We start from the raw sequence: 20598 nt of genomic DNA, 5'->3' as shown, positions 1-20598 counted from the left end.
GTTATAAAAACACGTAAACTCAGAAGATGTGGACTGTGACTGCACCATATATCTAGTCGGGAGTGGTGCTGACTGAAAACAGATGATTTGGAGCGATTCGCCTCGTAAATCGGGATTTCAATTCCTGAATATATTCGAGGAGCAGCTAGATCGCCATTCGTGAGGTCGGGAGAGCTCGGATTCCTGCTCGTGCTTTTTAGGCTTTACACGAGGCTGGGCTTCGCAGCATTTAACAGAGCCGACTCACCGACACACTACGTTTGAATGTGTCGCTCCCAGATGGGAGAATGGTGGGGGCCGAAAAATCCCACGTTCTGGAGACACTGAGCAAAGCTACGGCGTGAATTGCACCCAATCGATTGATCGATGTATCGACGTATCGATTCATCAAAAATCGCGGCTGGCGCGCGAAAACTGAAACTAACTAAACTTATTGGATTGTAAATTAATATTAAGCCGTAGTTAATATAGCGGGCTATTACAGTCTGCATTTTTTTTTTTGGTTAGTTGGGAGCTGTTGTTTTGATAAGCGTAATAGAATATAATTCCGGAGAAATTTAATTGTGTAACAACTTCCTAGGAAAGTTTGAAAGAGTTTAAGATACTTTTTCAATTTTAAGCTAAAAATATTTTTAAGCATTTAAGAGGTATAGATTAAAAATATTTTATAACTTGGACGCATTTCCGAACATAAATGAAATATGTTTTATTTCTTTCAAACTTCTATAAGTCATAAATATATTCTAAAAGGACTCGAATTTTTCCTAATATTTTGTCAAGTCCTGTAAAATAATTTTTGTTTAATCTTCATTTTTTTTTGACACATCTAAAATATTAAAAAATCTTTTCTAATTTTCTTCGAATTCCTAGGAAAATTTGGAAAATTTTATGGTAATTTGTTTACATTTTAAATGATTTTTCAGGATTAAAAAAATCGATTTAACTAAAAACAATTCTAGGAATTTAAGAGGTTTTTTTATTATTCCTTTCAAACTTCTAAAAGTCCTGAATATTCTTTGAAAAGGCTCGAGTTTTTCCTGATATTTTGTAAAATCCTGTCAAATAAATTTTATTCCTTAATCTTCTAGATACTGTTTTGACATATCTGTAATTTTCAAACATCTTTCCTGATGGTCGCATGAAAATTATAAAATTTATATTGATATAATTCTAAAAAAAAATGGTTAATACTTATTTCCTTGCAAGTAATTTCAATGTTTGTGTGACTAAAAAAATATCAAAAAAGCATTGTTGTGTTACATCACAATATTGTTTTATTTATTTCTATATTGCATTTCGTCTTTAAAACCCTTATTTTTATTTAAAAGATGTCTATTAAGTAAAAGGGTAACAAATAACGTTAAGTAAAATGTGAACGCTCCTTAATAATAGTACTCTTAAATTGTATGTTAAATGCATTCGCTGAATTCATTCTTTTAAAATCTAATTTTAGCAAAAATATAAGTGCTCACGAAATTTTAACAAATAAATATTTATTAGAAAAGTGTGTGAATGATAAAAATTAGTACAAAAGTTAGCGTGCGCATATAATAGCTACTAGCAAACCAGGAGAAACCGGGAAAACTCCGGGAATTTCATTTGACCGTGAAAAAACCGGGAAATCTCGGGACTTTTATTTAGGATGGGGAATGTTTAATATTTTATCGAAAAATCAAAATTTTTCTACTTTATCTTCGTTTTATTCCATTTCTACTTTATCTACAATCGCACGATTCCTCTCTATGCTTATCCTACGTACTAATTTTCATCACCAGTTGTAAACTGGTCGCATTGTCGATTTTCGGCTGTTTTCAAAACAAGATTGAACAGGATTATACCGGCATGTGTCCACAAGGCTGAGTGTAATCGTTTAATTTTTTTAGAAAATAAATTATGTTAAATGTTTAGTGCAAGTTTTAATGATTAAATAATTAATTAATCAAATACAGTGTGAAAAATTTGTTTAATTGGTGGGACCGTAATATTAATAAGTAAGGTAAGTTAACTTTTCTAATTCCATATCCACAAGTTCATATATATATATATATATGTGTGTGTGTGTGTGTGTGTGTGTGTGTTACGTGCGTCGCAGAATAGACGCTTATTCTAATAAAATCGGAATCAAGGTTTTTACACATTTCGATAGTTTTTGAGCTGCTCTTTTTAATGAAACCATCAAGAAAAAAATCCGAGCGTTATTATTGCTAATAATTGAGTTGTTAGGTACCCGAGAAATCGGATATGACTCGGAGAGGTCAAGATTCCTGGAAACACCTCCCACCGCTCGCCACCCCATCTATGCGTCTCATCTACACCCCGTCCGTGATCCGCGTCCACGACCTATCTCTTTCCGTGAGAATGTAGTGGTAAGTGGAGAGGGAAGATTTAGTGAGTCTTCCCTCTCGCCTAAAAGTCTGGTCAATCGGGTCGACTTCAACTGCACGCCCTGAAAACTCTCACCTTTCAGAGTAAGCCCCCTTTCTTCGGCGCACGTCACACACACACACACACACGCATTGCATATGAAAATTTTTAACTATTTCAAGTATATTTAAGATCTTGAGTGTATTTTTTTTAATTTTAACAATTGAAGTTGTTGTTGAAGATATTATTTTAAACTTTTTATATCAAAATTATGACAAGAAAACCAATTATTATCTCTTAATGAGTGCTGAATACCATTCCTGTCTCGTAGCACAATATACTATTTTTGGGTGAGTTCAAAATGACAATTTGTTACCATTTTGTATTTCTAATTTAGGAATGGGTCGGACAAAGGTGTATGCAGTACATTGTTGTCCCAACGATAAGACAGTATTCTCCTGGGTTCATGAACATGAAAAATACATGATTTAAGCTTATTGTAGTATGTGTAAAAAAGGATTGATTTAAGCTCCATGGGTAAGACAGCCTTAACAAGTCATGCAAGGGGAGTACGCATAATTTGAAATTGAAATTCCTAAAGAAAAGCTTAAAGATTGATCTTCACCTTACTTAAAATTTGACTACAGAAACAACAGCAATTGTATCTGCTTCAGCTCAAGAAGAACCTAGCAAAGGTAAAGTCTTTTTTGATTTTTTATATAGGATAAAAACGATGGACGAAGTGAATGATAATATATTTTTATATTTAATTTCAACTTATTGTTTATTTTTAGGTCTCAATAATGCATCAGTCGCCAGTTTCAAAAATATTTGCAAGAATTGTTAGAAAAATCCGGACGTATAGTTGTGGGCTTTGATGAAAGCATGAATCAAATTTCTCAGAAACAGCAGATAGTTTTAATATAACGTTCATGAAATAACGTTTCGGGTGAAGTCATAACTAGGTACTTTTCTTCACTATTCCACGACAGCTCGGTTGCAATTAAGTTGAAGGAAGTAAGAACGGATGCAATTGTAGGCAAGAATCTAAGTAAGCTTCTTCAGATTTCGATGGTTGGTCCTGCTGAAAAAAGTATTCTGAGAATCCTGTTCTACTAGATCTGGGCAGCTGTGGTCTTCATAATGTACAGGGTTCATTCGAAACTGAGATGAAGAAAAAGGAATGGGAAATTGATAATTTTTCGAGTTGCCTATACAGATTATTTAAAAATATATCTTTGTGGCAAAGAAATTATAATAAAATTATGAAGTCCGATATATTTCCACCAAAGTTTTTTTATATTAAGTGGTTGGAACATATATTGGTTTCTTCAAGAGGGCACCGTTCTTGTACCGAAATCTTACGTAATGGTATCCACACTAATGGAACGTTTTGGTAAACCAAAAGTCTTAGAAGACGTTGTGTTAGTTTCACACGTGAACCTAGTGAATTCAAAGATCCTGCTACTAGGCTAATATAGACGTGGGATTGGAATCTAAAGGTGCTGTCTTAGCATTTAAAGTTCCAGCAAAACAAATAAAAATTTTTTAAACTTATGCTCGTGAATGCTATCTGGCAATGACGCAAAAGCTGATGAACAAAAGCTCTCTGAAGTATACATTGACAAAATGTATGTATTGTTTCGATCCTACTATGATTTTAGAGAGCCTTTCTGTTGCTAAGAAGCGTCTTTTCTCTCTTCACATGCCTAAAGATCTTATGTATTAACAGCAAATGGATTTCTCGAACAAAGTCGAATAAAATCAAGTGAGAGTATAAAGAGCTGTGTAACTTGTCTCAAACGATGAATGCTTTAAAAAATTATGACCGTCAAAACTTTCGATTAGATCAGTTTTGGACAGACGCTATTTCTGCTTCGGGAGAAACATGAAAGCTTAAAAGAATTTGTATTTTTGGAGTTGTAAAATCGGTCCCCATGTTTCATTTGTTGTAGACTAGTGCATGCGTGGGAAGAAGGAACGTCTCTCCGCTCAAGTAACTTTTCCTTCAGTATCGCTGTACCAAATTAAATTTGCCTGAAAATCTATTAATTTGGTCTTAAAGAGGTTATAGATGTTCCCATGATCGTGAGTGGTTAAAACATTGTATGTAGAACACCTTCAAGAATGCAAAAATCGGATTTAAAAAAAAGCGGCTTTTAGGTGACATGGAAGAACTCTGAATTAGAAGGCCTCTGATCTCCACCTGGTACTACGAGGATTAAATTTGCCTATAATGTACATTCTTTTTACGTTGCTTCGAAGAATGCTAAACTGGCTTCAAGTAAAAAGGATTTCGAAGAGGAACAAGCAAAAGAGAGAAAAGCAGAAGAGGCCAAATAGCTTGGAAATCAAAAAAAGAAAAATTCTGAAAGTAACTGCCGAGAAGGTAGAAGATTTACAAGACAAAATCAATGCTCTGAAAGGACGCTGGCGTGCGGCATAATAATTAATTGATTTTCGATTATATAATATATCGTTGGCCTCATATGAAAACCTCGTATCTTCACTTCTGGTCAAAAATGGGGTTTTTGGCTTTTAGACATGAAAACCTCGTATTCTATTGTCCTGAAATTTGAGAATTGGAGGAACTTGCATTTTTTGGCCTCTACATGCCTAAATTACAACCTCGTATTTATCCAGGTGGCTATGGGAAATGAGACGTTTTTTGTCTCTCCTGTAAAATTTTGAAATTTGCAGATACGATGTTTTCATATGACGCCATCGATATATGCGCATATAAGTATATTATTCTTATATCTTTTCATTTTTTAGATTTTAATAGCATTTAAGCAGCTACGTGTGATTCTGACTGCATAGATCCAGAAATATTTATTTTATGTGTCATGAAAGTTTTAGAATATGTATTTGCAATTAATATTTATCACTTCAGTCTGCGTCTAAAAATAAGCTTAGCACGTGTAAATAAAAATTTTTTCTTCTTTAAACCATACATTTTTTTATGTATATTATGGTAAAATTCCTATTTCTATGTATATGTTGACTTTCAAAAATCACAAAAAGACATACATTGTCCGAGGGGCAAAAATTTGACCACGAATTTTAGATTGCCTGATCACTAGACACCCTGAATTTGATACACTATCACACTATATGATACAATATGATGAAATAAGACACAATTGTATGCACTATGATACACTATAACCAAGTTACACTATGATATATTTTTTTAGTTTTAAAAATGTTTTAAAGCATATAACTTTTTAATTTTTATCGATTTTAAAAATAGCATTAGGATAATTTTCAAGACTTTTTGTCATTTAGCATGAACTTTGACAAGAAAATGAAACTATTCAAATGTTGAAAATGCTCAACTTTTTGAATGTTGGTCTAATCGAAAAATTTAATTAGGATAGTTTCGAAATATATATCATATCTAGTAAAAATTTTGAATAAAATTTTTTTTAATCTATGAAAAATAATCTTCTATTTTTAAAAAATTTTCAAAAATGGTAAAAATATATAACTTTATATTCTGCTCAAAATAAAAAATTGGATTAGGATAATGTTCAATTAACTTTTGCATGAACCAGAATATTTGAAAAAAATTTCTAATATTAAAAGTTGATTCAATTGAAAAAATCATTCAAAAGTGAGAAACAGGAAACGGGAAAGATCGGGAAATGACGGGAATTCAATTAACAGAGTGGCGACTTGACTTGATTGGTTTTATTATGTAATTGTTTAACGTAAAAAATACATAATATTCAAAAAGACATATGCAAAATTAGAGGTATGCAATAATCTCGAAACTTCGAGTCGGTTTTTGTTCAGGTTTCTCTCAAGTCTGTAGATGTAGCTGAACTCGATGATGCGCTTCGTGGAGATATTCCTGAGCAGTCTGACCTCTGTACCATCAATTATCGTGTGTATAATTCAGCAAGAGCTTTGGCAGATGCAAACTGTAAAAATAAAACAACGGCTGATCATAAGACCAAAATACTAATGCATCAAATCCCCACAAAGATAGGCTGGGCAAGACAGTGCGTGTCCCGCAATCAGTGTGTGATTGACTACATAACATCTGGCACGAAGATCAGAGGGTGCAAAAGTTCGCGCGCGAAAGAGTGATCCGTCATCACACACTTACCAAGTCAAAGCTGCTGAAAATCAGGCGCAATATAGCTGAAAACATACGGATACTATCAGACTGTAGGAGAAGTCTAGATCGGAAGTAGAGATGGATCAGGAAAATAAACAGTTTTTTGCTGACCCCGTGAACATTGGATTGTGCTATCTGGTTTTCAAACTCGTGCAGGAACGACGTACATCTAAAGTCGTAATGCAGCACTAAGAGTGCTTTATTACCATCGCTTTACTTTATATTCTTGAAAAAAATTATGTCGCGCAATCGAGGTCTGACATCCGTGATCTTAAAGGTGTCAAACTTTCTTTGATTTCAAGCCTGAATAGCATTCCTGCGTGTTAAAGAAATGCTGAGACGTCTGTGGAGAAAATGCCGGATGCAGCCGTTCTTGGGTCTTGCTGTGCCCTCGTGCACGAGACTTTTGCTGAATCATCGTATTGAGTCTATCCCAGACTGCAACCACATTTCGCATGGTCGTGAGACGTGGTTACAGCTGTAACTTTGCTGTAATTTCACTAGGAGCACGTGCAATTTTATAGAATGCCACCTGCGGGGTAACTGGTAATGTCGTATAGACAAAAAAAATTAGACAAGAATTTTAACATAAAAATATTGTGTGGTCTATAGTTTCAAAACCATAGAGCAACAAAGTTCCGCGTCGGTGTGACGCCGCGCGTAGGGTGAGTGCCGATGTCGCTGGGAGGCATCCCAGCGCCAGCAGCATCACTAAAGTTAGGTTACAATACTTTAATTTTTTATGTACTTATATAAGCAGCATTTATGAAAACACGATTGATAATTCAACTTCACGATCAATACTTGCTTAAATAGCTGTGGTCAAATAGTGGTCATCGCTTAAAAGAGGTCTTTTTGTACGACGATGACTTCTCTCACCGAGAGCCGTCGGTGAGTTGTAGGCGAGCCGACGCGCAATCGGAAAAAGGAGCTTACTAGGACAAAAATCAATCGACTCTGCAAATTTTAACGGATCAGACTTTTTTTTTCATACTCATGAACAGAAAGCGGACTAAATAGAGGATGACGTTGGCTACGAATTGCTTGCATAGATTTGACCCCTCCAAGGTGTGGTGGGGAAGGGGCGAACATAAGCGAATCTTAAGTAGTCGATTCGTAGCCAATTTCATACTCTATCTAGTCCGCTCTTTACTCATTAAGGATTGCCGCACTCAGGGGCAGACTGACAACCGGAAAAATGCCCGGTGTGACTCAATCGTGCAACAAATTATGCAATTTCGGGGCCTTTTGACCCCTGCTTCCAATTTAATGGAAACAAACAAAAGCTTAAAGAAGAAGTACTTTAGATATTTACTGCAGATAAACATTTTGCTTCTTAATTTGCTTTAATACAACAATTTTTTATAATTACGCTATCTACCCTAATTATTTATATTTCTCAAATTACTAGAATTACTAGTTAGAATTAATAACCTACAAAATTACCAAGTTTCAGCCAAAACCACGGCAAGCCATTTTGTTTACATTTATTATGAGGTCCTTTTGTTTGGCTAAATAGACATTTAATTTGCAGAAGCAATTCCTAGGTTTGTTAAATTGTTATTAAGAAATTAATGAATATGACTGGTATGGGGCAGAATTTCTCAAGTGTGCTCACCCCAAAATACAAAACCGTGTGTTCTGGCTCAAAGTTTGCCTAATAGGAGTACTATTGGAATGCACTGTCCGTTGGATTTATGTGCATCTTGTTAAAAAGTGGTCGTTGAAGTTACTGATTTCTAATTTAACCTCAAAAATGAAAAATGGCCAAAATTTCCCAATTTTTACATATTTGCATGATACTTGGTATGAGGTTTTTTTTAGTATACTGATTTCAAATTGTACATAAGAAGTTAGGGTACCTTTCGACGAAGCTCGAATTTAAATTTTTCATTGAATTAACATTTGACAAAGGGTTCGCATCTAGACTCTCGACCAGTCACATTTACCATAAACGAACAAGGTAACTAGAAATGAATCCTATGTAATATATTCATTCAACGATTAATTCAAAATCCATGACCCGTGAACAGGTACCGTTTCAAATTCAAACTGACGGATCCAATATAGTGACCAAAATTTCTTCATTTTTATATATTTATATGAAACTGGGTATAAGGATTTTTTTAAGGTCCCGGTTTTCGAATTTATTTCAAAAGATAATTTCGCGAGGGGCTATTCACCGAGGGAAAATGAAACAAGCCGAAACTCGAAACAAGCCAAGAGAAATTTCCTATGATCCGGCCAGATCATGAGAACTCTTCTCAACTGAGCATCGGTCGCAGACTGCGCTCATTTGCACTCTTACGAACTCTCGTTAACTGTTCTGAATTTCTGAATATTCAGTTAATGTTTGACTTGCTGATATTTTTATGTTACGCCTAATAAAGAAGATTTTAATTGATTGTAAGTTGATTATCACATTAGCTGATAGAGAATTGAATTTATTCAAAATATTTTTGAATACATTTTTTATTGACTGAAGTATCTTCTTATTTAAAATACAAAGATGTTTTAAAAATTGCTACGAAATTATTGTAATTTTAAGTCGCTAAAACAAAAATAAGAATGCATTTTATGTTTTTCTATATTTTGCGCTGTTCAATTTATTTACCCGTTTAGCTCCAGCGCGTTACTTCTCGCTTGCTTGTTCTCGCCTGAGTAGACTGGCGTACCTGAGATATTTAAACTGGTCATTTTAAATAGAAATTGTCAATTTTACCGAGTTTCCTGGGAATAAAATGAAGCTGTTTTCCCTTTACGTTTCACTTTGGAAATTTTCGAAGAAGTTTATAACTGAAATTTGAAGCTATTTAGCTTCAAAGACGCGTATAAGGAATGTGAATAAACATAATTATTATAATAAATCTGGAAAAAAAATAAAACTATTTGGTTGAAAATTAAACTCTTTTGTTAAAAAATTTTCATTTTAGGTTAAAAATTCAAGTATCTTCATAGAAAATCTACTTCTTGTTAAAAACTCATATTTTGTTGTTAAAAAACCAACTGAAATTTTTTTGGATAAAAGTTCAAATACTTTATTTGAAAATCTATCTGTATAATTTAAAAATTGATCTGTTTTGGCAAATCTGTTTTAGTGAAGAATTTTACTATATTATTCAAAAATTGTTCTTTTTCTATTTCAAAAGTAATTTTTTTAACCAAACATTTACTCGTATTTATCGGTAGGAAAATAATCTTGGTTGTAAGTTATTTTTTATTAGTTAAAAACTAATTTCTTTCCAGAAAAATGTAACTATTTTGTAGAAAATTCGTTGTTTTTTTGGTAGAAAATTAATCTTCTTGGATGAAAATTCAATCTTCTTTAGTTAAAAATTAATTTGTTTGAAAATTTAACTTTTTAAAAAAAAATTTTCTCATAAATTGATTTTTAAACTTAAAATCTAACTATTACATTTATGGTTGAAATTTTTTTTCCAGATAAAAATTTGACTTCGGTTAAAAAATCGTGATAATTATTAAAAAGTATTATTTTTTGTTAAGATTATTCTTATTAGTGGAAACTTCATATAAATATTTATTATCAAATATTTACGTTTTGATTGAAATGGAATGATATTAAGAGATATTTCGAAGTTTTGAAAGAATATCAAAAATAATATATAACTTGAAAATATTAATCAGAATTCTTTGATAAAGTTTAGATTTTTTCAAAGATTTCGACAAGAAAAATTGAAGATATTTAAACATTTGGACAGGTTTTAAAATGTACAAAACATGAATAAAATTTGTAGGAAAATAACGAATGATTCTTTAATTCAGACATTTAAATTTAAGAGAATATTCAAAAGAATTGTTAATATTGTCAAAAGAATAACCTGGAAGATTTTAAGGCATGTTTTCTATTCTGGAGGATTTATTAAAAGTTTGATGTAAATATTGAATAATTTTAGGAGATATTAAAATATTGTAAACAATTTTTTGTTTCTTTCTATTTTAAAAATTTTAAAGTATTATTTATTTTGTGTATATAAATTTAATTTTAAATAATGTTTTTTATTTGTCGAAGTGTATTATATCTATTGTGCGTATTGCATGTGTTACATGTGTGTAAAATAAAAATAAGTAATTCGTGATTATTTTCCATCAATGCTAATTCACATAAAAATCATCTGACATTCACTATGTCAACCATATTCTTTGAACTCTTTTTCAATATTCTTTCAACTCATTTTCTACTCTTCCTGATCTATTTGCATTTTTCCGAAGCATTCGTATTCTCTCTCATTCTCACCAAATCTGACTTAATTCGCTTCACTCATATTAACTCAGACTCAAGATCGCATACTCTTCGACTATCGGGAATTCTTTAACTTATTTTCACTCTGTGAATAGCCTCTCGCAAATTCGAAATAACGAATTAAATACTTTGTTATTGAACTGTGTAAAAATAATGAGCAAGCATCGAAGAATTAGAATAGTTGATAGTTTCAACAACATCTGTAAAAAAAATTAACTTACATGGCATTTCTATTTAACCTTCGAAAATAATATATAGTAGTCCAAACCAATTATGAATGGAATATTTTATCAGACTTGGAACATCAATCGGAGCTATAATTCGACTAATTGTAAGTCATCATAGCTCCATGACTTTTCGACAATTTTGGGTCATTAGAAACCATTTACGAGGAGTAATTAAGTATCATTTGCTTATTTATCATTTTGAATTGTTTAAAAAAGGAAAAAGAAATTTCTGATCGAAATAATCTTTGTTGGTAGCTTTTTAAAGACTTTACTGATGTAAAAACGAGTGCATTTTCCATTGAAATATGAAAGCATTAAAACTCGTGTTGAAAGCGTTCCTAATTGTTCTTTGTTTACAGCCGCGGAGGGAAGAAGATCGCATAGACCACAAAAAATTCAAGGAAATGAAGGAAAAATTACGACGCCAGAAGGAAAGAGCAAGACTGAAAGACTACGTCGACAAAGGAAGGAAACATCGACGTAGTAACAAATCCAAGTCCCACTCACGACATGGTCTCAGAGCTCAGACCACGGGAGTCGATGCTTCACCTAATGCTGAACGTAAAATTAAGGACGCGTTTAGAATAAACATGGCCAATGTGATGGTTCATTTCCTGAATCCTTACCGGAAGAATGACTGTAAGCAAGGAAGAATTACGAATACGGAAGATTTTAAACATTTAGCTCGCAAGGTAATTTTTCCATTTTTCCCACAGCGATTCTCTAGAATAAAATAACACTGTTTTCAGAAATTCAATCAAACTAAGAATTTTTACCTTTTTATTTACAGTTAACGCACTTTGTACTCGCGAAAGAGTTAAAGCACTGCAAGAGCGTAGACGAGTTGCAATGTAATGAGAATGTGAAACATAAGGCGAAAGATTTCGTACGTAAGTATATGAGCAAATTTGGAGCTGTGTATCAGAAGAGTACAGACGACGATTAATGGTAGTCATTGTGATATAATTTTATTATTTATTACGCCTTCGTTTTATTTTTGTCATTTTGACTTTTGTCAAAAGCATGGTAAGCATGGTAAGTGATACACGCTAATTAATTAATAATAATCTTGATTTTTCTAATTGAGAAATATTTTGTACAAATGTAAAATTTCATTAACATTCGAATTACATCACGATATTTCTTTTATAAATTAGGTTAGATTTTACTGAAATTTTTAGCAGTTATGCTGGCGTATTGTTTCGTTCTTTAATATATTAATGAAGTAATTGTCATCGCAAATCTTGTACATATTGAATATTTACTATAAAAATCAGTTTACAACAAACTAGTCTATTTTACTTTTCCCAAAGAAAATCATCGTAGAAGAGAATTAACAATATTTTTTAAAGTAAATATTTAACGACTCGAAAAATTGCAAAACATTGAAATGTTTATTTACACATTCAATATAAATATTTGTAGATTTAGTTGTTTGTGAAAATTAGTACAAATCGTAATAACCTCGTCGATAGGGCTTACATAACTTCATGAAATAATAATTGCAAGAAGACCAAACTGTGTATCTGAAATTTTCCGATTATATATGGGGGCGGGGGGATAAAACATAAAGGAGTTTCATCTCGACTTGAGTGGAATATCTGAGAGACGTTTTTGATTGTTGAGTTATTAATTATGCAGATTTACCCCGACAACCAACCAATCAAAAACCTATTACAGATATACCACATCAATCAAGGAAAATTCCTTTGTCGTTTCTTATACGTCCTCTCGCTCATCTTTGCGCATTGTCATTTGGTCTTCTTACTACTGCAGGATGCGCCTGAAGGAGAAAGTTCTAATTCTCAAATTGAAAATGAGTCTACATCGAAAATGTGGCCCCTTTCCCTTAGCTTCCGAGGTAAGAGTCTTTTCATTTTGAAGGCGTTTAACATTTCAGATTTTCCTCGCGAATTTGTATTGTGATGTTGCTATTTAATCTAAATTTATATACCTTCATTCTAAGACAGTTCAGCTGTGGTTGACGGATAACTGTTTGTCTTATTTTGCTAACAATTTTATGTACAAAGATTGTAAAAGAAAGTAATATCGATGAATGGGTTCCTCACAACGAAAGAAGATTCATTTTTACCGGACATTCAAACATGTTGAATTCCTAAATTTATATTTGTAAAACTGTTTATAAGCGTTTTAAAAGAGTGGAAATAGCACCACTTGTAGTGTATGTGCGACAAACAGATCACTTGCTTCGTTATTACGTAACTCTTCTTATGGCAGTGTTTCCTAAAAATACAATCCTTTCGTATGTATATATTTACACACATGCCCGTTCCTTCTCTAAAATAAAAAGTTATTTAGAAAACTGTATAAATTTGACGAATAGAAATCTAATTATCTTAATCTCTCATTAGTAATCACTCACTTGCTTAAAATTGAAATCAATCCGATGTCATCAAATTAAGGTCATGATACATGAAAAGCGGTTTAATTTATAAGGAATCTTGTTATTTTCTTAATTCTATTAAATTATTTTTAGAGTTATGTCAAAATATGAAACAAATTGAAGTTATGGTTTAGCAAACCATTTTTGCGTATTTTTTCATCAAGACTGACGTGACAAGGTTTTGGCAATAGATAATAAGCACAATCACCTAGCACTATATACAAAATTGAAGATGCCAGTTAGTTAATGATCGTTGAATTAGATCAACTTTGTACAGATTCTGACCTTCAAAATTTCAGCTCTTTAAATCACTCAAATGTTTCATTGTGTAGAAAATACGGGCCTTTAGAGATTTGCAAGTTTGATTAATACTTGTGTACACGTGCTTTTGTATGTTCTGTGCCACTTCGTCGTTGCTCTTGAATCCCATATCAATTGTACTTTTCTCAAGTTTCGTAAGTACTGCTTCCAGGGTTTGTAATCTCTCCGAGAGAAGTTCTTCCATGTTTACCCAATTCTGTAACAAATTATGTGACAGTGTTAATCCAGAATTTCGGTATTTCAACCGGGAAATAACAATGCATTTATTTTTTGACCGTACAACTTGCCAATATTACATTGTGTAATAAAGGGCCTAATTATGGATCGCAGCTATTGAGATATTCGCGTGTTTGCAAAGAAGGGTCAAGAATATCGATTTTGGGTTATTGATGGGAAATCATACTTCATTCTCGGCTCTAACTGGTGGCACTATGTTGAAGTTACTTCAAAACTGCCCCAGTGCCTTGTTTTGTAACCTATAGCGATTGTTTTGGGTCTAAAATGTCAATGATATATCCGACTATATGTTCCTACAGGCAACTCCATACTGACTAAAAGGGCTCTTTGTTTGCTCTTTGATCATATCTAACGGGACATGCCCCATTTTAAGTCTGAGAGAACAGTGAGATTCAAAAGATTTCAAATGAATTGGAAAAATTTCAAAATATATGCACAAAAATCCATTGAGTTCAGTAAAATTGAGCTGCCGGATCGAATAAGGGCACATACTATATAATCTCGAAAGGACAAAAAGAATAATTCTGATAATATTTTTTTACTGAATTCAAGAAAATTTCTTGTAATTGAATTTCCAAAAATTATTGTTCTAACAAAATTTTTTATAACTACCAGAACTTACTCCGCTCGAGCTGAAAACACTTTTGTGCCTTTATTCAATGCGCCAGTTCAATTGGAGTAAATTTAGAGGAATTTCAGAGACATGCCAATTCATTGAAATTCATAGAAATTTAAGGTGAATTCGAAAAAATTTATTCAATTTAGTAATTCTGAAATGACCTTACAAGGGGAAGGACTCACAATCGAAATTCAAAGGAGGTCGCGCGAGTATAATTCGAAAGATTATCAAATTTCATTCGCCACGTGTAACGTCTTTTTTGTAAGAGGAGTCCAGTTTTGAAAATTCTAATCTTTGAAAATTGCGGCTACCTTCACTGATGCACTAGTATAAGTCACGCGGCACGTCTCTTATACAGCGGCGCTGGCCTGGTGGCCATTATTGGTGAAATTATTATTCATTTTCTATTTCGTTATTCATCATAATTATTAATTATCCGAATTTTATATAATATCAGGGTGACATGTCAGGGGAAAACAGTTTGTCAGGGAAATGAACTAGCTGTCAGTAAAAATAGAAATCGATATATTTTAATATTATTTTGGAAGCACTTCCTAATATCAATATACATTTTTTTTAATGTACATTCTTTAAAAATAGGATTCGATTCTTATTTTTTTATTTGTAGTTATTTATTTATTTATTGATAGTTTGGATACATGTTATTTACTTAATTAATCCATACTGCCATGTAAAGCGCATTTTTCTGGATTGTTTTACTATTTTTGCTTAGAACATTATTGAAACCTTATTCGCTTTTGTAATACTTTCCTGTCAGGGAAATTCGTCTAAATGTCAGGGAAAATTCAGGGAAATTAAAAAATTCAATTTTGTGGCCCCCCTGAATATATAATGTATATTGAATAATAATTTTATATAATATTTCATGAAGAAGGTTGAAGAAATTAATCGAAGATACATATCAATAACTGATTACATATATGTTATTATATAATATATTAAATACATACTATTTTTTATTTTCAATTATGAAGTACATAGTTTGGGGTGATAATCGTCATACAAACATTTTAAGCATAATCTTTTTTCGCAGCGGACGTAATTTTGTAAAAGAAACTCTATAACAGTCGCATTTTTTACGCGTAAAAGTAATTGAAAAGAATGAAAAAAAAATTAATTAATAATTATTCATTGCTAATTTATTAATAGCTATTGATTATTAATTAAAAATAATAATAGAAATAATTCAAATTTTTTATTATGTAACAAAGAAGTTTCTAACCAAAAGATTCGAATCCCACAGAAGCGGGGAGAGCAGACACACTACCATCAAGCTAGCGACCCTAGATCAGTGGTAGGCAAACTACTGCCGCACGGCAGCCCTAGTGGACGCGGCGGGTCGAGTCAAAATCTCCTGACAGTACCTGCTGCCACCAAGTAGGTCCAACCCGCCATGGACGCTTCCATTATTAAGCAATCCGAGTAACGGAGATTAAAATTCAAACCAAAAAATTCTCAATTTCAAAATTAGCTTTCAGAAACCTCGAAATTCAAAATATGTTAATTCTTGCGATTAAGAGGAATCTAAAAAACGTCTTCAAATACTAAAAATCAATGCATTGTAAAACTTTTAGTTTAAAATTTAGTTTTCATTATATTCCATCAAATCATTGACTTTTAACTTCCCAAGTACAAGTTTAGATGTATTTAATCGCAAAAGAGTCACAGATTTCGAATTTTAGATTTATAAATCGATAATATAAGAATTTAAAACAAAATTCATTTGAAACTTTTTATTCACATTAAGGGGTTATATACAGTTAGAATTGTCAAAAAATCGATTTATTTTTTATTTTTTCTTTAATGTAAATATAGTTAAGAATACACAGAGAAAATTTCATATCGTTCCGGTGAATATTTTCGAAGTTACACGCAAATTTGAAAAGGCTCAATGCGCATTCATATGCCGAAAAAGAAGATGAGCAGCACGTGAACATTTCCGATCTCAGAGCGCGTGAGAGCACCCGCGATGGAAGAATGGCCGGCAGAAAACATCAGCTCGAGTTATTAGAAGCTGCTGAAGCGGCGGAGGGTGTATTATATGGTCCTCGAATAGACGACTCCATGTTAGTTAAAAAAAATTTTATCCTATGTAAAGTGCTTTTCAAACTTTAAACGCGTTTTTCTCAAAATGTTGTTTTCAAAGTCGGTGACCAAAACTCGAAATTACTCGAAAACGGCTAAACCGATTAGTCTCAAATTTTAACACGAGCTTCTTAAATATATTTTTTAGTAATTTATCGAAGATTTTTTCTCACCGATAAATACTTTTTTTTTACAAACAATTTAATGCCGAAATTTTTGTCAAAAATCGTTTTTTTTTTTTTTTTTGAGAAACCGCCATTTTGTCAACAAAATTTATTTTGCTTGTTCCTTTAATTAATTACTAGATTTAACATTACTTTAACGAAATCTGTTTGGTTTTTTTAATTTCAGATGATCCAGTTCAGAGATATAGTGGTCACCGCAAAACGTCTTTTTTGAGAGGAGCTCCCGGAGATCAGCTGTGGCTCCTTTCCAAATAAATATTTTACTAATACTAAGTCTTAAAATAGAGTTAAAAGATACCATAATATGTGTATAAATTTTTAGATCAATAAATTAAAAAGTTTTCTCCGAAAAAATTCTGTAAAATTCGCCTTTTTCGGCCTTCTAACCCCTTAAGTATCTTGTCTAACCATTAACCTCTGCCGAGGAAAGCCAACCCACCTCAGGAAGAACGTAGCTTTGACGAACCAAGCGCGGCAGGCGAAAAAAATTTCTTGGGTCAAACCTGCCCTTACCTGAAAAGTGGGCAAAAAGTTTGCCGACCACTGCGCTAGATGAGAGACATGCCGCATAAATGATACTACTATCATCGAGAAAATGGTTGGCAGCCTTTGAAGCTTAACTAGTAAGCCAAAAAAATACTAGCGCAATAAAAAAATATTCATATGAAAGCCAAAAGTGTTCTACGTAAATGAGCTTGAAGACGTTTATGTAAAAAATTTGTTGGCTTTGCAGGATGACAAATGTAAAAAAAGTAATGATTTTCTGTTACATTAAAGAAAAATCAAGTTTTAGGCAATAATTTTTATTATTTCTCAAATTTCTCAACTGCAATTGATTCACAACAGTTTTCCTCATACTCATTACTTTTTTCAAATCTCTCCCATAGCCTCTTGTATAAGAAATGATGCTCTAAATTTGACTGTTCTTAAATGTAACCGAAAATCCTTACTTTTTAAAAACATTTTTCGTCTATAAATCACAAAAATTTTTTTACATAAATTTCTTCAAGCTCATTTACATAGAACGCTTTCAGCTTTCATATTACTTTTTTTTTACGGGCTAGCATTTTTTTGGGCTGAGTTTTTAAGCTTCAAAGGAAGATGCCTATTATTTTCTTGCCGATAGTAGTGAATCAGTGAAGGTAGCAACAATTTTGAAAAATTAATGCTTTCAAAACTGGGCTCCATTTACAAAAAAGCCATCACACGTGTCAAATGAAATTCGATAATCTTTCTAATTATGTTTATCCGACCTCGATTTGTATTCCAGGGAGTTGCAAAGAATTTAATAAAATGCCTAATAATTTAAGCTGAGTTTAAAAAACTTCAAAAATGAATTGAATGAAAACAAACAAAATCCAATGAACTAGTATAATTGAGTAAATTTAGATTTCAAATGAATTAAAAAAATGAAAAATAATTCCAAAGCAAAAAAGTCAGGATAATATGATACAAATTCCGGATGAATTGCAAAAAATATTTGAAAACCTACGAAATCCCTTACTACTTGAGAACATATTTTTTACCATCGATTAAAATCTTATAAAATCTCCAAAGCTTCGAGATCGGATATATCCTGAAAGCCTGAGAAATTTATTAAAATACTTGAGGGCTTTTCAAATCCTATGGAATGATTGAAATCCTGTAAAATCGTTACAAACCTTCCGAACAATTCTTGGAAATTCCTTACAACCTCTTGGAATACTTTAAAATACTCTAAAATATTTAAAATACTTTAAAATTCCAGCATATTAAACATTTTGTAAATTCATAAAAATATTTCAAATCCTTCTTAAATCCTCTGAGATACTTTAAAGCTCATGAAAATGCCTTGAAATTTGTTAAAATGCCCTAAATATTTCAAATCCTTTTGAATTTATATAAGTTCCTAAAAATTCGTTGGAATTTTTTTTTAAATACCCTAAAGTTTGTTTAGATTCTATGAAAGAGTGAGTTTATTGAAAGAGAAGTGACCTTTCTTTTCATTTGAATCTTTTCATTTTAAAAACAAACTATAGTGACATAGAAATTCCTTGACTTCTGCTGATTTTTTTCAAAATCCCTGACTTTCCTGATTTCCAGGTTTTTCCTGACCGGTAGCCACATAACTTTCCAGTCTATTTTTTTATTATTACATTAATCAGCTTGATTAATATTTTTTCGCATCTATATGGTTTTTTCAACGTGGTTTCTGTCCGAATCAATTCATCAGGTCCGTATCCCGAAAACAAGGTTTTTTTTTCTTTTTAAATTGCTAAATATGACTCAGAAAACGCTATTTGTCAATCCTGTGTCTCGGTCAGAGATACGGAGAGCTACTTGAAATCTATGAAGGTAACAAAGGGGGTACTACAGGAAGAAACGTTAAGTCCAAAAAGCTTTAATTTATACATTGCCGACATAGCAGATTATCTAATTTCTAAAGACATTAGGGGAGTTCCAATAAACCATCTGATTGAGATATTACTCGTTGCTTACGCTGACGATATGGTGTTCTTGGCAGACTCTCTAATATCAATGAAGTAATTCTTAAACACCTTTATGATTACTGTCAAATAAATGAAATAAAATAGTAAACACTGAGAAAACGAAAATAACAATTTTCCAGAAAGGTGGTCACGATCATAAGAAAAAATACCCTTCTTTTCTATATGTAGATGGAAAAATAGAAATTGTTAGAGATTATGTATATCTGGGGACTCCTTTTTTTTAATCTGCACTCTTCTATCAAGCAGCGCAACGTGCAATTAGTAAGGCTAATATAGCAGTAGGATGTACAGTCTTAATAGTCCATACGCTAAACCTCGATTCTTGGCGACCTGTTGATAATCTTTATGAAATCCTCGTAAACCGTACACTTTTGTATTGTGCTCAAATTTGGGGTCTTAGATATTGTGAAAATCTAGAAAAAGTGCATGTAAGTTTCTACAAGAAAATCCTACATGTTGCATCATGCATTCCTAATTATGCTTTAAGAACTGCAACTGGTAGCCCGCACATTGAACTAAAAATATTTAAACTCACTCTTAATTGGTTAGAAAAGCTTTATAATCTGACTGATGAACGCTATCCCAAAATATGTTTTAAAAGACTCAAGAATTAGTAAAAAAATCTCTTTGGAAAAATCGGCGCTGAGGATGTCTAGAGTAGTCTCTCGGCAGATATTTTAGACAAGAAAAAAAAGTCTATGATTTCTGCATATGAAAAAATGCTTTATCAAAAAGATGTCCACAGAATCCAGACGTCCTCGTCACTTCGAATCTATCCACATCTCAGGTTAAGGAAGGGCATGTAACAATATTTAAGACAAAGAATTTCCTTAAACCTCTTAAGAGTAGTAACTCTGGTTTGATTCTTGAATGTATACCAAACTACGATCTCAGTTAAGGTTTAGACGGCAAAGTTATCAGAAAAACAATTCTGTAGATACGAAGAGAGTAAGCCAATTCACAACGAATATCATATCTTTATTGTATGTAATGCTTTTCAAGAAGAAAGACGAATGTATGTATCTGAGAGCCATGAGGTGACTACGATTAAAGAAGATTGGCTAAGCTTATTAAATAGTACAGATTTAATGTCTGTTAAAAAGATAGTTCATTTCGTCACTAAAGTGTTTAAACGTATTGAAGAATTGTAATATCTAAATTATACGAGGGTAGTTCAATAAGTCCTTAGAATGAAGTATAAAAACAATTTTTTTTGGGTAAATTTTTTTTTATTTTTCAACATAATCTCCTTGGAGCTC

At 32.3% G+C, this 20598-nt stretch overlaps 2 protein-coding genes across 15 annotated transcripts in view; one reads left to right on the top strand and one right to left on the bottom strand.

Moving 5' to 3' along the window:
- The window catches only part of LOC117179443, a 267984-nt gene extending 255903 nt beyond the window's left edge, over positions 1-12081 (top strand). For all 10 annotated transcript variants that reach the window (XM_033371257.1, XM_033371255.1, XM_033371252.1 and 7 more), the window contains 2 exons: positions 11338-11670; positions 11769-12081. In XM_033371257.1, coding sequence (XP_033227148.1) covers positions 11338-11670; positions 11769-11924 — 489 coding nt within the window. In that variant the 3' untranslated portion in view covers positions 11925-12081. The remainder of the gene's footprint in view (positions 1-11337; positions 11671-11768) is intronic.
- The window catches only part of LOC117179445 (N-alpha-acetyltransferase 25, NatB auxiliary subunit), a 248944-nt gene continuing 234387 nt past the window's right edge, over positions 6042-20598 (bottom strand). Inside the window, exons 10-11 of one of the 5 annotated variants that reach the window (XM_033371263.1) lie at positions 13668-13899; positions 6042-6290 (exon numbers count right to left, since the gene is read on the bottom strand). In XM_033371263.1, the coding sequence (XP_033227154.1) occupies positions 13678-13899 (222 nt within the window). In that variant the 3' untranslated portion in view covers positions 6042-6290; positions 13668-13677. Of the gene's footprint in view, positions 6291-11939; positions 13900-20598 lie in introns of those variants that run through there. The other 4 variants (XR_004467923.1, XM_033371264.1, XM_033371265.1 and 1 more) reach the window with 4 other exon arrangements.

The sequence above is a fragment of the Belonocnema kinseyi genome, chromosome 9 (assembly GCF_010883055.1).
Source record: "Belonocnema kinseyi isolate 2016_QV_RU_SX_M_011 chromosome 9, B_treatae_v1, whole genome shotgun sequence".
Taxonomy (NCBI): Eukaryota; Metazoa; Arthropoda; class Insecta; order Hymenoptera; family Cynipidae; genus Belonocnema; species Belonocnema kinseyi.
The sequence above is the reverse complement of the archived record's forward strand: the minus strand, read 5'-3'. Positions and strand labels throughout refer to the sequence as shown.